We start from the raw sequence: 24,497 nt of genomic DNA on the forward strand, positions 1-24,497 counted from the left end.
AGTAGTAGAGGAAAAGGGTTAGAGGGTTAATAGAGGTTAGTAGTAGTTAAAGGAGTTTTTAGTAGTAGGAATGGTACAGTAGTAGTAAACATTTAGCAGTGATAGAAATAGTTGTAGAAGAGGTTAGTAGATGTTAGTAGTAGTACAAGAAGATTTTTAAGTATTAGTACTCTGGTACAAGTTTAGTAGTAGTGTAGTAATAGTAGAAATAGTGGCAGCAGTAGATTAGTGTGTGTGTGTGTGTGTGTGAGAGAGAGAGAGAGAGAGAGAGACTGCTTGAGGCTTGGTGTATTGTGGACAGGGAAGGATGTAACGTTATATGCAAATACATATTTGAGGATTGAGACGTCAGAGACGTGGAAAAGCTCAAAGTGAATGGGTTAATGCAGGCTGGTGTTGTAATTCGACACTCAGGGAAGTAGTAACGCGTGTGGAGTCAGAGCTTGTTGCTTTAGTAGGGTGTGTCTCCATAGAGACACACACACACACACATACACACACACACAGCCACCTAAATGCAATAGGCGTTAACCCTGCCCATTTTTACAGTCTTTACTTGAGAGTGTAGTTTAATGATCAGTAAAATATTAGCCTTTAACATCACTGTCCGAGATTAGCATCAGGCTAAAGGGTGAATTGATGAGATTGCTCGTGCGCTGCACTTCACGCGCTGAAATCGTGTTTTTACCTCAGACGGGAGATTAGTGTTTGTTTGTTTGTTTGTTTGTTTTGTTGTTATCGCAGCCATCATGTATAAAACTTTAACCAAGATGTTTTTTAACGAGGCCCGGTGTCTGAACAATGAGCCGAACAAGAGCTTCGAGGCGCTTTTCGAGAAGCTGGACGTGAATAAGGACGGGAAGGTGGACATCGCGGAGCTGCGGGAGGGCCTGGCCGCCATGGGCTTCTCTCTGGGGGCGGATGCGGCGCAGGTAACGCTGAAAAACTTCACTCTTTGTATTTTTAAATGAGTAAAACTAAGTGCTCAGTAGTTACCCAGTCATTTATACTTGTATAATCAAGCAGAGCAGGCGTTTAGCTTCCAGACTTCAGCCTGACACATGAGCAGTGTACTGTAGGACAGAACAGAGTGTTCACTTTTAGCTGAAAAGTCAGAAATGTTTTATTTTACTGCATTAAACCTGCACACTGAGTCAGCCGAAACGGATAACAAGGCCTGCAAAGTAATCAATAGCCCTTCCACTTTACTGTAGTCGGGTATTTATTACTGTCACAGTCTCTGGTCACAGTCTACTTTTTATATATTGTATCTCCATAAAGATTGATTCGAGACACACTTCTCCAATGAGACACAACTGCCTGCTACACTAACACTACACTACACTATAGTACACTGCACTGTACCACATTTACACTTGCACTACACTATAGTACACTGCACTGTACCACATTTACACTAACACTACACTACACTATAGTACACTGCACTGTACCACATTTACACTAACACTACACTACACTATAGTACACTGCACTGTACCACATTTACACTAACACTACACTTCACTATAGTACACTGCACTGTACCACATTTACACTTACACTACACTACACTATAGTACACTGCGCTGTAACACATTTACACTAACACTACCCTACACTATAGTACACTGCACTGTACCACATTTACACTAACACTACACTACACTATAGTACACTGCACTGTACCACATTTACACTTACACTACACTACACTATAGTACACTGCGCTGTAACACATTTACACTTACACTACACTACACTAATAGTACACTGCACTGTACCACATTTACACTAACACTACCCTACACTATAGTACACTGCACTGTACCACATTTACACTTACACTACACTACACTATAGTACACTGCACTGTACCACATTTACACTAACACTACCCTACACTATAGTACACTGCACTGTACCACATTTACACTAACACTACACTTCACTATAGTACACTGCACTGTACCACATTTACACTTACACTACACTACACTATAGTACACTGCGCTGTAACACATTTACACTAACACTACCCTACACTATAGTACACTGCACTGTACCACATTTACACTAACACTACACTACACTATAGTACACTGCACTGTACCACATTTACACTTACACTACACTACACTATAGTACACTGCGCTGTAACACATTTACACTTACACTACACTACACTAATAGTACACTGCACTGTACCACATTTACACTAACACTACCCTACACTATAGTACACTGCACTGTACCACATTTACACTTACACTACACTACACTATAGTACACTGCACTGTACCACATTTACACTTACACTACCCTACACTATAGTACACTGCACTGTACCACATTTACACTTACACTACCCTACCCTACACTACTGTACATTACATTACACTATGCTACACTTACACTAAAGTACACTACACTTAAACTATGCTACACTAAAGTACACTACACTTGCACTACACTATAGTACACTGCGCTGTACCACATTTACACTACACTACTGTACATTACACTACACTTACACTTTGCTACACTAAAGTACACTACACTTGCACTATTCTACAAGACACTAGACTACAGCAAACTACACTTACAACTTGCTGCACACTAACTGCATACCATCACCATGCTCGAAGTTATTAGGAAGGGTATTGGGGCAAAACTGGAAAAGTGAGGTGTGTCAGGAATGAAAGACACACCTCTTTTTCACCTCATCTCCTGTCTGACGGAGCCATACACTCACCAGGAGCCACTCTGCCCAACAAAATCAGAACTCAGTCCATAATGTATACATAACTTTAAGTAGAAAATGTAACATGAAAAGCATGCTATAATATAATATGTGGCTTAGTGGATAGCACTGTGACCTCACACCTCCAGAGTCAAGGGTTTAAACCCTGTCTCGGGTCAGTGTGTGTGTGTGTGTGTAGTTTGCATGTTCTCCCTGTGCTGTGGGTTTTCCCTGCTTTTCTTTCACAGTCCAAAGACATGCATGGTAAGACAATTGCCATTCCCAAATTGACTGTAGTGTTTGTGTATGTGTGTGTGATCCTGTGATGGATTGGGACCCTGTCCTGTGTGTACACTGCCTCAGGTCTGAAGTCTCCTAGTTCCTTGCCACCTTGTACAGGATAAGTGGTATAGAAGATAAATAAATGAATGGGTATTATATTATCACTCACTCACTCATCTTCTATACCGCTTTATCCTGTGTTCTGGGTCGCGGGGGCCAGGAGCCTATCCCAGGAGGCTTAGGGCACGAGGCAGGGTACACCCTGGACAGGGTGCTAATCCATCGCAGGGCACACACACACATTCACTTACTCACACACTATGGGCAATTTGGGAACACCAATCAACCTAACTTCCATGTCTTTGGACTGTGGGAGGAAAGCGAAGGACCCGGAGGAAACACACCAAGCATGGGGAGAACATGCAAACTCCATGCACACAGAGCCGGGAATCGAGCCTGGCCGGGAATCGAACCCGGGCCCTGGAAGTGCAAGGCGACAGTGCTAACCACTACATCACCTATATAATGTAATGTGATGTAATGTAATATAATATGATATGTTACATTATAAAACATTATATTACGTGATTAGTATCTTCAACTTGTGGTTATATTTATTTTCTATTAAACCTTTACCCAGGTAAACAGGAAGTCTGATCTCATCACACACGACCTCAGTACAGAGTAGCAGTAAGTTCAAATAAAGTTAGGTATCAGATGCTAATAAACAAATTTACATTTATGGCAGTTGGCAGATGCCCTTATACAGGATGACTTATTGACTTAGATTTTTATCTCATTATACATCAGAGCAGTTGAGGGTTAAGATATTTTTTTTTTTATGATGAATATTACAATTATTTATTAAAAAGTTAGAAACGGTGGGATTGTCATGAACCAGCCAGACTAGCAGGGTTGTATAAAGTTGAGTGTGCTTTACTTATAGTCACACTTACTTAATTAATCTAACTTTATTGCCTCATTATATCACATGTCATTAGTTAACATACAAGGGTTGGACAATGAAACTGAAACACCTGGTTTTAGACCACAATAATTTATTAATATGGTGTGGGGCCTCCTTCTGCGGCCAATACAGCATCAATTTGCCTTGGAAATGATAGATAGAAGTCCTGCAAAGTGGCCAGCTCACTACGTGATGCTGGTGGAGGAAAACGTTTCCTGAACTGCTCCTCCAAAACACCCCAAAGTGACCCAATAGTATTTAGATCTGATGACTGTGCAGACCATTAAAGATGTTCAACTTCACTTTCATGTTCATCAAACCACGCTGTCCCCAGTCTTGATGTGTGTATTGGTGCATTATCATGCTGATACACGGCACCATCTTCAGGAAACAATGTTTAAACTATTGGGTGCACATGGTCCTCCAGAATAGTTTGCTAAGCCTTGGCAGTGACACGCCCATCTGGCACAAGTATTAGGCCTGGGGAATGCCATGATTTTGCAGCCCAAACCATCACTGATCCACGCCCATGCTCCACTATGGGCATGCAACAGTCTGGATGGTACCCTGCTTTGGGACTTCTCCACACCGTAACTCTCCCGGATGTGGGAAAGACAGTGAAGGTGGACTCAAAAGAGAACAATACATGTTTTACATTGTTTACAGCCCAAGATTTTCACTGCTGGCACCATTGAAACTGATGTTTGGCATTGGCACGAGTGACGAAAGGATTGGCTATAGCAGCCTGGCCATGTACATTGACTCTGTGAAGGTCGCGATAAACGGTTTTGGTGGAAACAGGAGATTTAAGGTGCACATTTAATTCTGCATTAAGTCGAGCAGCCTTGGTTTTAAGTTTTTTGGATACAATCTGGGGTAGCACCCGGACATCCCTTTCAGACAGCTTCCTCTTGCGTCCACAGTTACTCCTGTTGGATGTGGTTCGTCCTTCTTGATGGTATGCTGCCATTAACTGTGCTATTACTCTGCTAATTAAACCTTCATACTCTGCTCTTACTGGTGGAATGTGCAATCAATGAAGATTGTCCACCAGGCTGGTAAAATTTAGCCATGAAACCCCCAACACTAAATTGGCCAGTGTTTCAGTTTCATTGTCCAACTCCCTGCACGTGCTGCTTATTGTATAATGAGGCTAACAATGAACACAGCTTCAACGTCTTTCACTTTAAAACACAACACATGGTATGAAGTGTTGGCCAGAGAGTAGTAAAGCTATGTGACTCAGTTAGCTTGTTAGTAGTTAAACCTTTTTTGATTCAGTAGCACTGATAAATGATTAAATCATCTTAGCATAGTATATACAGTATGCCTTGTGTATCAGGTCACTAAATATCACTCACTCTGTATCCCGCGTATCCTGTGCAAGGCATGAGGTGGGGTATACCTCGAATGGGGTGCCAATCCATTGCACACAGGAACAGCAACAGTTTACCACCTTAAATTCAAAAATATATATTAAAATAAATTATTTTACTTATTATATTTATTATTATTATTATTATTATTATTATTAAATTTATTCTGGAGTAAATACATCACCGGACTCAATCGCGATGTTTAACTGAATCAATTTGTTTTTCCCTTCTGCATTGTTATATACCATTTGCAATTGCAATGAAAAAAAAATTTGTTTTGATTGTCAACAAAATCCATCTCTGCTGGATTCCCAGCATCATCCACATTTGTTTATTATGACATCTGATGAGGTTTTCCAGGGTGCCTCACATACACAGTGGAATAGTAACATAAAATATGTAAAATTAATTTAATCACTTGGCCTAAATGAGTTCTGTAATTATAGCAGATCCTGCTGTTTTCCCAGTCTATAACCTATCTATGATTAATTTTGGTGAATGGCCTTGAATGTGAGGCTTCTCCAAGCAAAAGTATAACATAATCTGTGTCTAATATTTTTCTATTTATTAAACAATGTTATGCTTATTTTGAAGATCAGTAATATCGACATTTAGATAAATCAATAGTCAGATAGGCGTGCATGTGGACATGCATTTTGATATAAATCTATTTAATCAATGCACATAGAAGCCAAGTGCACATGCAGAAACACACAGTTTAAAATCTGCTTCTTGTTAACTTAATTATTCCACAATTTTCCATACAGAGCATCTTAATCAGCAAAGCTTCCAATGTTTACAAAGTTTTCTTCTCTCTTGCACCAGAAAATAGTTTCTTCTGGTGACTCAGATAAAGATGAGCAGCTCGACTTTGCAGAGTTTGCCAACTACCTGAAGGAACATGAGAAAAAACTTGACCTGACTTTCAAGAGTCTAGATAAAAACAATGATGGTAAGTTAGTTTTTTTAAATTTTTTTATATATATTCATTGTGCTTAAATATTATTTCACTTTTGTAGGTTTAATAATACAATAGGCATTCAAGTCAAAGTGGAACTTTTAATTTTGCAGACTAACAGGACAGTTATGAGTAATAAAATCACTTTATTTTTCTATATGTATATTCTATACCAGAGTTTTAGTAGTGCTTGGATACCACCAAGGTAGACAGTTTTTCTTAGTACGCCGGAGACATGATTGGACTGCCAGCTTCACATCTGAAACGCTGGTCTCCAAGGAACTCCTTAAATGGCCCAAAAATGTTGAAGTGGCTTGGAGTAAAGTCACAAGTGTACGGGGGATGTAGCAATAACTCCCTTTCTTCCACAAGTTGGTGACAAGTTATTCATCAGTTTTAAGTATCAGGTGGTCCACTTGCTAAATGTGCACAGGAACGACTCTGAGCCTCCTTGGTCAGGATCGTCATTCATAGTTGTTTGCACCATTGAGATGTTTTACTGCGGCCAAGAGTCATAACTGTACTGTGATTGAAATGTCAATTAGTTTCACACCTTCATTCACCAGAAATTTCATCTTGGTTTCAAGTCTTGGTTCACCTTGAATGCTTTTTTTTTTTTTTTTAAGTCTGTAGGTATATACACAATACATTTCGTGTGGATTTAATTTCTTTGCCTGGCAATGCTTAGCTTAAGCCCAGAAACATGTTTTTCAGGCTATAAGGTGAAGGCAATTCTTTAAAATGTTTAATGCCACATTTACACTACAATTTTAAGACACCTAACATTTATTAACATAATGATGATTAATAAATAGTCTGTGTCTTCGAATTGTAACTGTCTTTTTTTTAGAACAAAGAAATTGGATGTACTGTACATCTCTGCAGGTTTTTGTGATGAACTAAACCAGGAGAAGTCAGGTCAGATCCATTTTCACCTTTAATGTGGCTTAGCAAACCACAAAATTCAAATAAAAGACAAATCAAACATTTTTAGCAGGGATAAAGAAAAACTTACAGTACCCAAGTAACCTAGTTGCCTAAGTATGCACATAATTTTATAATATATATATATAATGTCATCCCCTTATTTGCACCTGACTGCTGAAGCTGTGGCTTATAAAGAGTTTATGAAGCATGTAGATGATCTCATTGTTGAAAGGTTTCAGCCAGGAGAGGGATTCAAAAGAATTACCAAGAAATGAAAATTACGACAGAGTTCTTTGAAAGCCATCATGAACAAGTACAGAAAATTGGGTGCTTCAGTAATGTTAGAAAAAGAACCAAATTAGAGTTAAGGACAAAAAGTAATCATCCAGACCCCATGCACACACACACACACACACCACCAACGTCTGTTTGAATCTCTGTTGTTCTGTTTACAATCTCCTTTAGACATAATTCATAATTTTTGGGTGAAAAGCAAGTCACCATCTAACCTTCTTACCTAAAAATCATAGTGATTATGGTGAAGACTGGTGGTGGCAGCATCATGTTTCGTGGCTGCTTCTCTTCAACTGGGGTCTTCTCGAGTGCTTTGATCAGAGTTTTAGGGCCGATCACTTTAGGGCCGATCACCGAAATCAGAGTCAACCTATGTGTGTGTGTGGAGGTTATTGGGATTTGATATTTAAAGTGCTTTGTTTATTATGTAGTATTTAAAATGTATTTACTATGTATAGCTGTAAAAAAATAACTAATAACTAATTGAAACATATATTAAAGGGCAACATGTGCAACATATTCCAATCACTTATTATTTCATGTAGATTATATAGAAACTGAAACCAATAGAATCGCCTGTGCTATCCTGTGCTCACACACGCCGAAAAGCTTATCTAAACTGTGCCTGTGTTCGTGGCTGCGTTCGCAAGCAGCGAGGGTGGCCTTTTTTTAAATATCAGAATAAATTTCTGCATTTTTAAGAGGCAGTCCATTCCTCTTATCGTTCAGAGTGTGCAGTCGTCCCTAAATAGTCACTCGCTGTCAGCCCACATGCATGGAGCTATAATGTAAACACAGACTATTATTTTTATTATTATTTCTGTAACAATTTTAGGGTTTTAGCTTTTGTACTCTCTGCAGAGTAAGGCTCGAGCTGTGAGCGCTTCTGCTGTATATGTCTGACTGACGGTCGACTTATAGGATTTGGCCGCTGCCTTAGTGGGTAACATTTCCTACTCATATTATTCACGCTAAGTTGTTCTTTAGTGGAGAATAATGTTTGTTTTTTTAAAGCATTTGACAAATGTCTGCCATGTGGTTAAGCTTTAGAAAAAAAAACTTTCGTTGAGACTTTGTGAGGTAATATTCTCAGACTGGCAATGACCTGTTGATGTGGCTGTTGACTTGTGTATTTTGCAGCATCCCAATGGTATCGGTTAATGTGAATGCCCAGTTAAGAAAAAGCCTATCTGTACAATATAAGTGCTTATTGAGCAATTTCAATCACCGGCTGATAAATTGGAGAATCCTGAAACAGTTTCAGAAGATCTTCAACTTTTAGGAGGTTTTAGAGGTTGTAAATCATAGTCAATCTGAGCATTTTTGCAGAGAAAGTAAAGCAGAATATCATTGCCCAGTAAAGATACAGTATGCTGAGTTTGAAGGCTTTTACCCAAAAACACTGATTGCAACAGGTGCTTTAACAAAGTCTTATTTAAGCAGTGTGCACACTTGTACAACTTACTTCATTATCTAACTTAATCATTAGTATTATTTTCTTTTCTGTTTTGAGGTTTGTTGGTTCACGGTTTGCTGCTGTATATCACTTTATAGGTGGAAAAACTCTGAGTTATATGGCGGATATGCCGCTTGATCATGTGATGTATTTCAAACATTACAGTCATTTAATTTCCTTTGAGATTTGGAGTTTCCAAGAGTGCAGATGAGATCCATTTCCTCACTTCATTGCTCAGAGATTTGTTATTAATGCTGTGTCCATCGATGTTGGTGCAAGTGTCTTGGCTCTGGAAAGAAATCCTTTATTCTGTCTCTGTGAAATTGCTAGACATGCTCATCTGAAGTTGCAGGAGTTTCTGTTATATTGTGTCAGTTGGAACGGTGGACTTATTTTTGGACTTATTTTTTTTCTATTTAAACTACATATTGAAATTTGTTGGTTTTTATTGTCATCTGAGTTTATTTGTTTGTTTATTTGAGTTTGTGAGGACCATGCACAATTTTTATATCTTTGTTTGTTTGTTTGTTTGTTTGTTTTCTCCTCAGGACGCATCGATTACTCAGAGATTCAAGAGGCATTTAAAAAGCTGGGTATGAAGATCTCAAAGGAAAAAGCGCAAAAGATTCTTCAAAGGTAAAAGATAAAGCTGAGACCGAGTCGCAGTTCTGCCGCGTCAGGTTCATACGATGAAAGAGTTCAGCCAGCAAACATTCTGCACACATCTAAATTTAAAGTTTATTTTTTTTAATGCTTTTGTGGGCTTTTACTGACACTGTAACAGTGAGAGGCTCACGGCTCAGTCTGCCTCTTCAGTGATAAAGTGCATTTATGCGGCTTGAGGCCTTGAGTAAGTTATGAACCGTAAGCTAAATTCGAAATGACAAATACCAACTAGCTGGGAAATTCAATAGATTCAATAAGACAAGAAAAAAGCCGACCCTGTTTGTGTGTGTTGTGCATCGTTGTGGGCTGTAATCCATTTTATCATGGCGCTCTCGTTGCCCTAAGCATATGTGCAGTCACAGAGATATAAAGTTAATTATCTGGGACTAACTTGTAAACGAGGTTGAGATTTAAATCAAATGTCTAATAGAAAGACAATGCAGCAGGAATGACCTCATGCAGGTGAGAACTAGCGTTTATTTAAAGGTTACCTCTTTTATTTTATCGTCTCAAACAAAGTTTTGAAAGTTCAGAGCACTTAAACAAGTTTCACAGTTGAAGAACTTTCAGTAACCTCCAGTAACCTTCTGCCCACAGTATACAGTACACTGTGCACTGAAACATACAGTACAGCACTATGCAAAATTCTTGACCTTTCACCCCCTCATTTATCCATATTTTGCTTCCAAAGAGCCAAATTTTATTGTATTTTTAGTTTGGTCTTGAGTAATTGTTCTCCAGGCTTTCTGAAGGACCTTCTTGTCTCTCATTTTCAGTCCAGTCCCTGTATCTGAGCTGTTTCAACTGAATGTTTTTTTGTTTGTTTAGCCACATAGTGACCTACAGCATGAATCATTTAAGCATAGAAAACATCTTACTTAAGGCATGAACCAGTGAGATGCAAGTGCAGATGATGACAGATGATGAGGCCGGTGATTACTATGTACTGGTGGTGCTGAATGCTGAGTGGTTGAAATAGTCAAGAGGGGAAATTAGGTTGCTGCTGAAGTTGTTACATAAACAACCAATTCTAAAATTGTATCTTTAGGCATTGTGCAGTCTGTCCCAGTTAAACATTTGCTTGCATTTCTAAATTTTATTCTACATCATTTAATTTTATTTAATATAAAGAAACAAGGATGGCTCAAGACTTTTGCACAGTACTGTATGTACACACTCCAAAGCCATAGGATTTATACAGAGTTGGTCTCTACTCTTCTGGGAAGATTTTCTAGAGTCTATAGTAGTGTGTCTTTGGGAATTTGTAACCGTTCAATAAAATGAGTTTTACTGATTTGGATGAGTTTGGCTGACACTCAACATTCCAATTCATATAAAAGGTGCTCTTGAGTAGTCTATGAACTCTATGATTATGGACAGACATGCTAAAACAGGAATTAGTCTTCCGTTAGCTGTTTTAACAAATTTAAACTAATTGGCCAAACCCTGAATAAAGCCATAGACCATGACCCTGCCTATCCCCAGTACCAGACTTTACTGATGGCACTCATTTTTCTGTTAGGCAGTATTCCCCTGGCATCTGCAAAACCAAAATTCTTCCTCCAGACTGCTTTAAAGCATTATTTCTGTGATAATGTACATGGGTCATGAACCCCTAAATCTGACACCTTAGACACATAGAGAGCTTAGGCTTGCGTGCAGATGCTTGGCTGGGGTATTCATTTTTTGTGGAGTTTCCAATACACTGTTTTTGTGCTGATGTTAATTATATGAATATAGTATAGGTTATTCTTACACAACACACGCCTCAGCACCCAGTGGTCTAAATTTATAAGTCTGAGCATACAGGTGATGAAAGTGATGGATTTAGCAGGGCACAAATCTCACAGTATGATTTGAGGCAAAGGTGGCATCCTGTGACTGTGAGATATTTAAAGACATTGAGCTCTTCAGTACAAACAAATCTTGGTCTTATGGAGATTGTATGGCTGTGTGGCTGAGTTTAAGCTCATTGTCAATCCTTGTTTCTAAATCACCTGCGCTCAGCCATTAGAACGGGTACATATACTTTTGACCATGTAGTGTATATCATTTTATAATATTTATATGTGTACTTTTCATTTTCCAAAGTGATGCTTAAACCTTGTGATCATGTTAAACTTACATCGCATTGTTTTATAAATCAAAGCCAGTCCAGATGTTCAGACGCAGCACTCTACGTCTGATCTTTCTCTTTCAGCATTGATGTGGATGGCACCATGACGGTTGACTGGAATGAATGGAAAGAGCACTTCCTCTTTAACCCAGCCACCGACCTGGAGGAGATCATACGCTTCTGGAGACACTCCACTGTAAGCAACTCGCATTTTTACAGAGTACAGACTCATTTCTGGAGTATGATTGTTGAAAAATAAAATTTCTTGACGCTTGGATGCAAAAGGGTGAGGTAAAAGTTTAATATTCATGAGCGGAGCGGTTATTGTGGTCATTAGTAATTGTCATAGACTAGTTGTACTATTGTGAAGTGATTGGGGTTATCTTCTATTGATGTATGGTGTATGGGTTAAGCTTGAAGATGGACGAGGTTAAACGTCTCAGTTTATAGATGAATGATAAGAGCAAAAGACTTATAACAGCATTCTTTAACAGTAGCATTAACACCAGCTGTGCTCCATAGTATTGCGCATGTATAACTTCATACTGAAGTGACAATACTGTACATCACAAACTTAAGCTTATACTGTAGTTACGAAAAAAGCAAATTGATAAATTTTTAACACAGTCATGCAGAGTCGTCCTTTTAAACTTATTGAAATGTTGTGGAGATTCATAATCAAAACATTTTCCATGTTGTCTGGCAATCATGCTCGCCACAGATAACGCAGCCAAGCCAATTAATGACGAATTGCTGGCTAATATTACCCCATGGATTTTACTGACACATGATGAGAGATCAGATAACAGTGTATGTTAAGAAACGCAGGTCTATGGTTATTTGAGGACAGTGTAGGTTACAGTGATATTTAAGACCTCTTATTTTATAATGTTAAACTATTATTTAGTAAGACCAAAACATTGTTTAATCTTTTTGTGTTTCTTAAAGAAGAGCCTGTTAACCATGCAAAACTGTGCTTCTCTGCAGTGTGTCTGTTACTGTCAGTATGAATAGTAGCAGAGTAAACAGGAGTGATGGCATGAGAGGAAACTGTCAGCTTCTACAAGTAGTTAATCGATCGCCAATAGCATCTTTCTCCTGGACAGATTTTTTTTTTTTTTTTTACAAACACTGGTGGATCAGCGTTGTTTACTTTGTGTTTTTAAACACTTTGGTTTCTGACCCATATTTCTCCCTAGTTTGCCATCCAGCAGTCACCCAGCATTCAGTGCTCTTTGATTAGTGACTGAGGAAACAGGATTAGTTTCCTCTCTGTGCTGGATGGACTGATGACCACAAATCTCTTTTCATTTTATCAGTGAGAAACTAATGCAAATGTCCTCCAGGTTATTTGACCTTGTATGTTGTATGCCATTCTGCATCCACAACATCAACTGTCTGGTGTTATAACCAGGGGTGAAATAAGTTTGCAACAAACGTTTCCCTGCTCAAACCCCACACTGCTGGATATTAGTCAGCTGCAGCACTCTGGCAGAAGCTCACAATCACGTTAACTAGAGGTAATGATAGATTGAAACGCAACATGGGCGGTTCACAGGCAATTCAGAATGAATTGGAAGCAATTACTAAAGAGACAAAGTGTTGTTTAAGATGATTTAACGTTATCGAAGTGTTTTCTTGCTGAAAGAGCAAACAGTTTCATTTGACTTTTGCCATTCTGATTGCCAGTAATAAATGCAAAGAGGTGAGGTGAATTAACATCATCAGGATTTAAACAAGCAAACTCCAGACATTAGTGCAAACACTTGTCTGTGGTCACTTAGGGGTCAGCACTGTTTGTTTTTTTTAATATCCCCTGTCAGACTTCATTACTACGCACTGTAGCCAGTGGATGATATGCTGATCGTGGTTTTGTGTCTTTTCATATAATGACCAGCAATATGTAAGTACAGAGGGGCATCGTTGTGATGGAACAATTTTTAGTTCCAGTTCTTAGTTCTGATATTACTGGTATTCTTAGTTCCAGTGTAAATAACTTCAACTTTACAGAATACCAGTGTGGTCAAGTGTGAAAATACTGCAAAGTGTATACATTTACTCGCTATTGTCTTCTTCATGCAAAGCAGGAGTGCTAAGTATGTGAGTGTAGGTAAAGTATGTATGTGTGTGCGGGTATGTGTATATATATATATATATATATATATATATATATATTTGTGCCCTAGGTGTTGGATATTGGTGACAGTCTGACCATCCCAGATGAGTTCACAGAAGAGGAGAAGACGACTGGTCTGTGGTGGAAGCAGCTGGTTGCGGGTGCCATGGCAGGAGCAGTGTCACGCACAGGGACCGCTCCCCTGGACCGAATGAAAGTGTTTATGCAGGTACAGTATCACAACAGCTTCATTATTTTTTTTCTCTCTTTTTTGGGGACCTATGTCCCACTCTCTCAGTAAGGATTCACCGATGATGATGTTTTAATTTGGTTACAGCTGTTGTGTATTTCACACAGAATCCTTTCTCAGCCTATACTGATGTAGAGGCGGTCGGGATATTCGATTAAATACACAACATCTGACGTCGATGATAAAAGAATATATCTAAAGCTCTTATGCCTCATGTTTCAGGTTCATGCCTCAAAATCTAACAAAATCAGTCTGATCAGTGGATTCAAGCAGATGATTAAAGAGGGCGGCGTCACGTCCTTGTGGCGGGGTAATGGTGTCAATGTACTGAAAATTGCCCCAGAGACAGCCATCAAGTTCATGGCGTATGAGCAGGTAAGAGACAAACATTCAATTTTATTAGTGATAAACACATGTAAGACAAACAGGGTGAGATGGACAGATTTGTTATCATTCTTATTTTGCTCTGGTATAACATCAGCTTTACATGTAACTGAATGGATATGTTCTGTGACACTTTACAGAAATAATGCAATTAAATTAATTATTTAGATCTCCTGAGAATCTAAAAACTGTTTGTGTTCACCCATTAAGCATTGTGTTGTGTTGGATGTTTCTCATTTTGCACACTTTCTTCCAAAGCAGCCAGGTTTCTTTGCCTGAAACAAACCTTTATTTTTCAAACCATTCCACAGCTTTCTGGCTATCTAGACCAGGTTCTCATCATAAATTTGCATTTATTAGACTTGATGTTGGCAAGATTTTCAGTTTCACCATCTGAAAAGCCCAACCCCAAGGCTGGTAGATAATGGTGTTATGTAGGTTTTAGGCTGCATTTATTAAAATAATCTCTTTTGTCATTTTTTTCTTGTGGCAGAGACACAAGAAAGTGTTTGTGCACACCAGAAGACCTTTCTATATATCTGCTCATTCCTGCAGTTATCTAATTAGCCAGTCATGTGGCAGCAGCTCAATGCAAAAATCATGCAGATACTGTACAGGTCACAAGCTTCAATTAATGTCCACATCAAACATCCTCAGAATGGAGGAAGTCTGAGCTCTGTAACTTTAACCATGGCATGGTTACTGGGTCCAGACCAGTTTGTCTCTTGGGTTGAAAAACAAAAAACGTTTAGTTCTGGTAGTGAGAACACTATTTTGATGAGAGGTCAGAAGAAAATAGGCATTTTTTTAAAAAGCTGCCAGGCCAGGAAGGATATCGTACTGTAACTCAAATAATCACTCCTAATAACAGAAAAGCATTTTAGCATGTACTTTCTCATGCCATGTTTTTTCACAGATCACATTTTATTCCTTTTAAATGTTTGATAGGAACATAAACTTAATCACTTGACCTGTATCTGCATAATTTGTTGCATTGCGCTACTACCACATGATCAGTTGATGAGATGATTTTATGACTTTACAGATGTTCCTAATAATTTGGACAGTTAGTTTAAACTGGTGTTAGCTAGCCATTTTACTGTTATCTATGAACAATGCAGGATGAATGTTTATACAGTGCTGTAAAAAGTATTTGCCCCTTAGTCATTTTTTTTGTTTGTTTTGCATATGTCACATGATTATTATATCATTATAAATGATTCAGATATACTAATAATACTTCTTCACAGCATTGTTCCTTTGTTAAGAGCAGAACACTCATCACAGCCCTCGTACACTTTGAGTCTGATGTCTTCGCATTACGATGCACTAACGTGGTACTGATCTCACTGACTGTCTCTATTTTAGTATAAAAAGCTGCTGTCCTCAGAGGGAGGGAAGGTTCGGACTCACGAGAGGTTCATGGCAGGTTCTCTGGCCGGAGCCACAGCACAGACTGTCATCTACCCTATGGAGGTAGAGGAGTACAAAAGATTACTGCGCTTTATGTGATATATGATCAATGTTCTTCTAAAGAACCACAAGTCATCAGGGTTAATGTGGTCGTATTTGGTTTTGTTCAGGTGATGAAGACGAGACTGACTCTGAGGAAAACCGGACAGTACTCCGGAATGTTCGACTGCGCCAGGAAGATTCTCAAGAAAGAAGGATTCAAGGCTTTTTATAAAGGCTATGTTCCCAACATCCTGGGCATCATTCCCTACGCAGGAATCGACCTGGCTATCTATGAGGTGCAGATCCTGATATCCACAAATCCATAGAGCACGGCAAATGTTTGTATTCAGGTCTTGTATTAAGGCTGTTGCAAATCAGTTAACAGGACCTGACAACACAATGGATTTTGGGATGGAAACATCTGACAGATTAATTTCGGTTGATAAATGGCTCACGGATTATCTCAGTAGTGTGAGACCAGGTGTTCACTGTGTGGCCATTTCTCAGGACACTTCTGTGTGTGTGTGTGTGTGTGTGTGTGTGTGTGTGTGTGTGTGTGTGTGTGTGTGTGTGTGTGTGTGTGTGTGTCAGCCAAACACACAAAGCCAGACAAAAAATTTTCTACACCTCAGAAAAACTATACTACTATACAAGACGAAGCCACACAACCTTTGTATATGATATTCTGATATTAATATGATTAATATTATATTAATACATCATACTATTTTTCTTTGTCTGAAGTGTGCATACATTTCTGTAGACTGACTGACAGACTTTGTAGATACATTTCAGCTTACCTGAATGAGAACTTTAGGGCTTTCACTGTTATTATTATTGTTCCTGTATTATATACAATGAACACTTTTCTGATCCCTATTTCTAAATAACGTGAACAGTCGATATAAAATATTACGCACTCACACACACACACACACACACACACACACACTATAACTGCTATAATTACAGGGTTTGTGATGCATATTTCCACCAAAAAAAAGAGATATAGTTTTATAAATTTTTTTTGTGCAACACAGAATTCGGTCCTTTTGCGCACATCTTGATTTGGCAGTTCCTATCTTTCTTGCAAAAATGCTCCAGTTCTATCAAAACGTGACCTATCACAGGTTTTTTATAGGAATTAGATCTAGGCCCTAACTGGGGCCATTCCTGAACTTTGATCATCCTCTAATCCTAAAGTTGTTCCTTTTTTCAGATTCGTTCTTTGCGGTGTCATTTTGCTGGAATGTCTAACAGACACCTGCAGGTTTTGTGATTCCCTTCTCGCTTAATTAAAGACTCAGTCCTAGCAATCGAGAAGCCACCCCATAGCACAATGCTGCCACCACCATGTTTCATGCTGATGTTTTATATAGAGCCCCATGTTAAAATGTTTGACTTTACAACAGGAATGCATTTTTGCAACCCACAAAAAAAAAAAATCTTTTTTTGTTCTCCATAACTAATTTTCCCATTCATGATTACCGTACGTGGGCCATTTTTTTATTTAACTCATCCAATAAAATTATATTAAGCCAAAAAAGTACTGTATGAATATTTAGGGGCATATTTGCTTTAGGTCTCTTGGAGGAAGTTTCAGGTTTTTGTCTTGTCCTTTTTCCTCAATTTTGGAGGGACATCCTGTTTTAGAAAGTGGCACTGGAGTTAATGATTTACAATTTAATTTTATTTATACACTACCACTTAAAAGTAAATGCAAATTTTTTTTGTTTGTTAATTTTTTCTACATTTTACAACAATACTGAAGATTTTAAAACTATGAAAAGGCACATATTGAATTAGGTAATTATGTAACAACAACTGTCAGTTGTTATTTTAAGACTTGGAGGTCAGCCTTTGTGGAATAGTTCTTGCAAGAACTGTATTGTCAAGAGCATTTGCAAAAAAAACCTCAAGCACTATCATAAAGACCATCCCAAAAAGGCAAGACCAACACAACTGCAGAGCAGGAGTTCATTTAGAGTTACCAGCCTCGAAAATCACCAAAAAACTAACAGCACCTGAGATTAGAGCCATTAGGAAGGCTTTACTTTTTACTTTTACTTTTACTTTTAACTGTTTAAAGAAGATTATTGCATATTTTGGACCCCTTTAGCATTGTTTTACAATGAAGAAATAAATAAAAATCAGGAGCGTTCATGGAGACAGAAAGTGATTCCAAATATGTCTGTGTGTATGTATACAGTATTGTTAATTGCACCAACTGTCAGATACAGCATGGGTGACAGTTGGTCTGAACGGCCCGGAGTATTGAGAAGAGAGCAGCTGTCTGCCCAAACCCAGTCACAAAAGCACTTTCAGCAAGAAAACACAATATGCTGTCTTAAAAAAAAAAAAAAAAAGAAAGAATAGTTATAGTTGTTTTCTTTTCTAAGTTGTTTCGCATCTGAACTGTACGGCTACAAAGCTAACTAGCTCCTAACAATGTTCTTCTCTCTGTCTCTCCACACAGACCCTAAAGAATACCTGGTTGACGCACTATGCTTCAGAGTCAGCTAACCCTGGGATACTGGTTCTGCTGGCATGTGGTACCATCTCCAGCACATGTGGTCAGCTGGCTAGTTACCCTCTTGCCCTTATCCGGACACGCATGCAGGCTCAGGGTAAATATTCATAATATACGTGGTTCAGAATATTTACCTCACGTGGGGTAATAAGCTACATAATTGTAGGCATTTACAATGTACAAGAGTTTTACATTTTACATTTATGATATTTGGTAGATGTCTTTATCCAGACTGACTTACATACAGTGCAGTTACTCACATCCATCCTTATACTGGTTCAGTACCAGCAGTCTAAAACACTATTGGGAGTTTTGTTTTTTGTTTTTTATGGGAGGGGGATGAGAAGAATGCTCAGCTGTTTGGACATACAGTATAGATGAAGTTAAGACCAGTCAAGCAGTGCCAGAGGATAGGAGGGAGAGTGGTGCAGTGAGGTGTGTGATTAGTGCTGGGAGGTAGTTGCATTCTGCCTGTTTTTAGCCTTGTAGGCAATCGTCAGGGATTTAAATCTAATGAGAGCAGCTACAGGAAGTTGATGGTAAAGCAAAGAAATGGTGTGGAGTGAGAGAACTTGATGATCCAGAAACACTTTGGTTAAAAATCAGCCATGTTGAAATATATTAAATTCAATTCAATTCAATTTTATTTATATAGCGCTTTTAACAATGGTCATTGTCTCAAAGCAGCTTCACAAAGATGAAAGAAATTCATAAATAAAAAAAATAATAAAAATAATAATAATAATAATAATAAAAATAATAATAATAATTTGTGTATGTGTGAGAAAAATGTGTCTAGATAATAACGAGATGAATGAATAAAATTTCTCTGATGAGCAAGCCAAGGGTGACGGCGACAGTGGCAAGGAAAAACTCCCTGAGATGGCAATAGGAAGAAACCTTGAGAGGAACCAGACTCAACAGGGAACCCATCCTCATTTGGGTGATAACAGATAGAGATGATATAACACCATGTGTGTTATGCAGCTGAAAGTACAGTACAATATAACAGAAATTCTTTAAATTAACATGAAGTCCAGTTCAACATAGGGATGAGTCAGTAGATGCAGAGGGCAGGATGTGTAACTCCAACCATAATAAGGCAGAATTCAGCTGGAGCTGATCCTTCTCTGGATGCCTCAGGATCCTCGCAGGGTTGGCCTTTGTCTACTGAAGCTGGTACAATCTCCAGATGCCTCGGGATGGGTAGAAAAGTACAGAACAGATGGAGAGAATTAGCGTAGTTGCCATTCAGGATAGATGTACTGGAGTATAAAGTTATGGGATGAGTTACGCGTATGCCAGATTAAAGAGATGCGTTTTGAGTCTACTTTTAAACTGGGAAACTGTGTCTGAGCCCCGAACACTGTCTGGAAGGCTATTCCAAAGTTTTGGAGCTAAATATGAAAAGGCCCTACCCCCTTTTGTAGATTTTGAAATTCTGGGAATTACAAGAAGTCCGGAGTTTTGTGATCTTAAGGAGCGTGGTGGATTATAGCGTTTCAGAAGACTGGTTAGGTATGTGGGAGCTAAACCATTTAAAGCCTTGTATGTAAGTAATACTATTTTGTAATTAATTTTAAACTGAACAGGTAGCCAGTGCAGGGATGATAATATTGGGGTTATATAATCATATTTTCTGGATCTAGTGAGAACCCTGGCGGCTGCATTTTGCACTAACTGAAGCTTGTTTATTGAGGATGCAGGACAACCACCTAGTAATGCATTACAATAGTCCAGTCTGGAGGTCATGAATGCATGAACTAGCTTTTCTGCATCAGATACGGATAAGATGCTCCTAAGTTTGGCGATATTTCTAAGATGGAAAAAGGCTGTTTTTGTGATATTGGAAATATGATTTTCAAAGGACATGTTACTGTCTAATATTACGCCCAGGTCTTTTACTGTTGAGCTAGTAGTAACAATACATCCTTCTAAACGCAGGCTGAATTGTGAAAGCTGTTGTGTGCTGGTTTTTGGGCCGATGAGTAATATCTCTGTCTTGTCTGAGTTTAGTAAGAGAAAGTTATTGGTCATCCAATCTTTTATGTCCTGGACACACTCGGTTAATCTAGACAACTTAGGTATTTCGTCTGGTTTTGTTGAGATATATAATTGGGTATCATCAGCACAACAATGGAAACTAATCCCATGTCTTCTAATGATGTTACCCAAGGGAAGCATGTATATTGAGAACAGCAGAGGTCCTAAAACTGACCCTTGTGGGACCCCATATTTCACTGGCATTACACCAGACGGTTCTCCATTTAAATCTACAAAATGGTATCGATCAGACAGGTATGATCTAAACCATTTTAATGCCTGTCCCTGAATACCTATATGATTTTGTAAGCGATCTATGAGAATATTATGATCTATAGTGTCGAATGCAGAACTAAGATCAAGCAAGACTAGAATTGAGGTGCAGCCTTGGTCCGAAGCTAAAAACAAGTCGTTTGCAATCTTAACTAGTGCAGTTTCTGTACTATGATGGGGCCTGAAACCTGATTGAAATTCTTCAAGGATATTGTTTTCCTGCAAAAATGTGCATATTTGAGCTGATACTACTTTTTCTAATATTTTTGATATAAAGGGGAGGTTTGAAATCGGTCTATAATTTGTTATTTCATTTGCGTCCAAATTAGATTTTTTAAGAAGCGGCTTAATAACTGCCAACTTGAAAGGTTTAGGGCCATGACCTAGATATAATGAAGAATTAATAATGTTTAAAAGTGGCTCTCCAACCGTATGCATCACTTCTTTCAAAAATCTGGTTGGGATTGGGTCTAACAGGCACGTTGTTGAATTAGCTGAGGTGATAAGTTTATAAAGCTCTTCCTGTCCTACACCTGTAAAGCACTGAAAAACTAAATGTGAAACTTTAGGCTGAACTAGATCATGAGATGCTATTAGAGGTTGAACTTCCGTTATTTTCTTCCTTATGCTATCGATTTTTTCATTAAAGAAGTCCATAAAATCTTCACTACTAAAATGTTGTGGAGTACTCTCTGCAGGCATCTTAGGTTTTGTTAGGCGGGCTGTTGTACTAAATAAGAACTTGGGATTGTTTTGGTTTCTTGCTATCAGTTGGCTAGCTCGGTGCTCGGTCCTAGCAGTTTTTAGAGCCTGTCTATAGCTGCACATACTGTCTTTAAACGCAATTCGAAAAACTTCTAATTGAGTTTTTCTCCATTTTCGCTCGAGGTTACAGGTTGCTCTCTTTAGGGCGCGAGTATGATTATTGTACCAAGGAGCAAGTGTTTTATCTCTGACTTTTTTAAAATCTGATGGGAGCAACAGTGTCTAATGTACTGGTAAAAATAGTACCCTTGCTGCTAGTCGTTTTATCCAGATCGTCTGCATTTTGGGGTCTAATAAGAATTTGAGACAGATCCGGCAGATTACTCGTGAATCTGTCTTTAGTAGTTGGATTCATATTTCTAACAAATCGATAACGTGGGGAGACACAGCTAATCTGTTCTACGGGTAGAGTATGTATCAGGAGGTGATGATCTGTTATATCATTACTTTGAGGTAAAATCTACTTATCTAATCTAAATATAAAATGAGTGTGTTGCTTTTTAATGTACATAGTCTTGTTAAGTCAAGTCAAATTTGTTTTTGAAGTGCATTTAACACAACTTGACCAAAGTGCTGTACGGTTCTTAAATTCTAAAAGTAGGAATAAAAAAAATATATTTATTTACCTGTTTACAATATTACAAAAATATATTCAGTTGGAAAAAAATGTATGGGTTTAAAGAATGAATGTTATCTTTGATGGTTTTGTCTCTAGCGTCTGTGGAGGGATCGGAGCCGGTGTCCATGTCCAAACTGACCAAGAAGATCATGGAGAAGGAAGGTTTCTTTGGCCTATACCGCGGCATTCTACCCAACTTCATGAAAGTGATTCCTGCCGTCAGCATCAGCTACGTCGTGTATGAGTACATGAAGACTGGATTAGGCATCTCCAAGTGAGGTGTATGTGTTCGTTGGGTTGGAGGGGGTGGAATAAGGGGGCATGTGTGTGAGGCAGGTGCCAAGAATTTTTTTAAAGCATATTAGTTTGGGTAATACTTTTTGGAAGTATGCATCACCAGAGTGCATCACCAACAGCAGCACGGCATCATATCCCTGAGTGTAACTGAGCTCATTTCCTGAACATCGGCTTCCCAATAATTTGTAGTGATAAGATCTTATCCAGACTGTTGACTAGGGCTGAGCCAGACCAACACACACACACACACACACACACACACACACACACACACACACACATATATATATATATATATATATATATATATATATAAAGTGAAAATAGAATATTTTATACTTAATCATGGTCTGCCTTTCAGCTGGAAAGCTTTTAAAGAAAAATGTCATACATTTAGGCATCTTATCCAGAGCGACTTGCAAAAAAGACTGGCAGGTTTTAGGTAATAAAAATGTTAAAAATCTAAAGTGATTTAAAGCCATATTGTCCACACCACTGTTTAATCCCTGATGCTGTTCTTGCACTGCAGTCAAACAGATTTTTTACCGTCCTCTAAAAACAAAAGTCAACAAAGAGTTTTCAGGTTTACTTTTTTTTTTCTTTTATTCCAAAAGTTTACAAAATGTCTGGAAGTTCCTGCATCTGCTTGGTGATAGTCCAGTGTTCTGTGATTGTACTGCCTAGATATTACACAAAGAGAATTTTATACAAATGGGATTATTGTTTAGCATTTTGCACACTTTTACAACTTTGTGCCTTTTATATAATGCAAAGTGATCCAAATTAATTTACATACTGTGGAGTCATTATCATTAAACCCATGTTTACATTGCATTGAGTATTTCAATAAACATGCTACTTTTCACATTTATGTGTTATTCACATGCGTGTTAATGTCTGGTCTTGTTACTAAGAGGGTAAAAAGACGTGTGCTTTCTGGTGCCATCTATTGGGGAAAGGATTTTACACCTCTATTATTCAACATTTCACAACAATTGACAAATTGACAATGAATTATCAGTGCAGAGCCTGCTGTAACATTCATCTTTTCTATTAAAACAATTACCACATACCCATCTGCTTGCATAGAGAATAAATCACAGTGATGGGCTACAAACATCTCATCTTTCCAACGTCAATAATGACATTCAGTCATCTTCTAACAAAGCATAATTGGTCTGTGGGACGTGTCTCTATGTTGTTTACTGGTAACTATTGCTTGTATTTTATTGAATATTTAAAAAGTCTTTGATTTTTATTTTGGTGTTGTTTGCTTTCTTAGCACTACATTATTTTTTGAACGTACAAAAAATTATTTTTTATTTTAAGATCCTCGAAAAAAGTCTAGTGTTTTTGATTAATCCACACAAATCAGCATAATTTTACATGTGAGTCTAACTCTTAGATGAATCCAATAATTCAGTGTAAAGTGCAGTAGTAAACACTATTGATCCAGGTTTGTGTCCAAAGGGAAGGAGTTCATGTTAAAATTCAGTCTTGCGGTAAATACAGTGTAACATACGTGGCACATGGACGTGGGCATATTCAAACTGAAGTCGATCGCATGCTTAATGAGATATTGAACAGTGGAAGAACTGGAGCTTGTCCTTGCATTCAAGTAATTAATGACGATTTGTCTCGCTGATTGTCCAGCCTCGGGAAAAAGTTCACCCGTGTGTTTGCACCTCCATCTGCTCACCGTTACAGGCATTGTGTACAAGAAATAAAATTAAAGACGACAAAAAAGGGTCCAAACAGTAAGGTGATTCCAATAATAAATAACAACAGTAATCATGGTTCTTCTTTTGAACCAAATATTAAAATAATACTTGACCATTTTTTTCCAACGCTGGTTGACCATGAAATGAATCTGTATGGAAGCTTATAGCATTGTATTATACAGTTATATGGGGGTAGACAACAGGTAGACAGGAATGGGAAGCTTAAAGCATTTACTTTGGCAGCATCTCAGATCTAAAG

At 38.2% G+C, this 24,497-nt stretch overlaps 1 protein-coding gene across 1 annotated transcript; it reads left to right on the forward strand.

Moving 5' to 3' along the window:
* The first annotated feature begins 471 nt into the window (after window positions 1–471).
* slc25a24 (solute carrier family 25 member 24) lies at window positions 472–23,399 on the forward strand. Its single transcript, XM_053489325.1, has 10 exons — window positions 472–932; window positions 6,194–6,320; window positions 9,552–9,639; window positions 11,870–11,981; window positions 13,972–14,130; window positions 14,374–14,526; window positions 15,904–16,011; window positions 16,119–16,286; window positions 18,467–18,617; window positions 22,317–23,399. The coding sequence occupies exons 1-10, from the start codon at window positions 750–752 to the stop codon at window positions 22,496–22,498; spliced, it is 1,431 nt and encodes a 476-aa protein (XP_053345300.1). The 5' UTR covers window positions 472–749; the 3' UTR covers window positions 22,499–23,399.
* The last annotated feature ends 1,098 nt before the right edge of the window (window positions 23,400–24,497 follow it).

This window comes from Clarias gariepinus, chromosome 27 (genome assembly GCF_024256425.1).
Source record: "Clarias gariepinus isolate MV-2021 ecotype Netherlands chromosome 27, CGAR_prim_01v2, whole genome shotgun sequence".
Lineage (NCBI taxonomy): Eukaryota > Metazoa > Chordata > Actinopteri > Siluriformes > Clariidae > Clarias > Clarias gariepinus.

Excerpts from the sequence above, each read along its gene's own strand:
- slc25a24 (XM_053489325.1), top strand. The coding sequence starts at position 750 with ATGTATAAAACTTTAACCAAGATGTTTTTTAACGAGGCCCGGTGTCTG. Across the intron at positions 9,640-11,869 it reads GCGCAAAAGATTCTTCAAAG|CATTGATGTGGATGGCACCA; the intron begins GTAAAAGATAAA and ends TTTCTCTTTCAG. Across the intron at positions 18,618-22,316 it reads GACACGCATGCAGGCTCAGG|CGTCTGTGGAGGGATCGGAG; the intron begins GTAAATATTCAT and ends TTTTGTCTCTAG.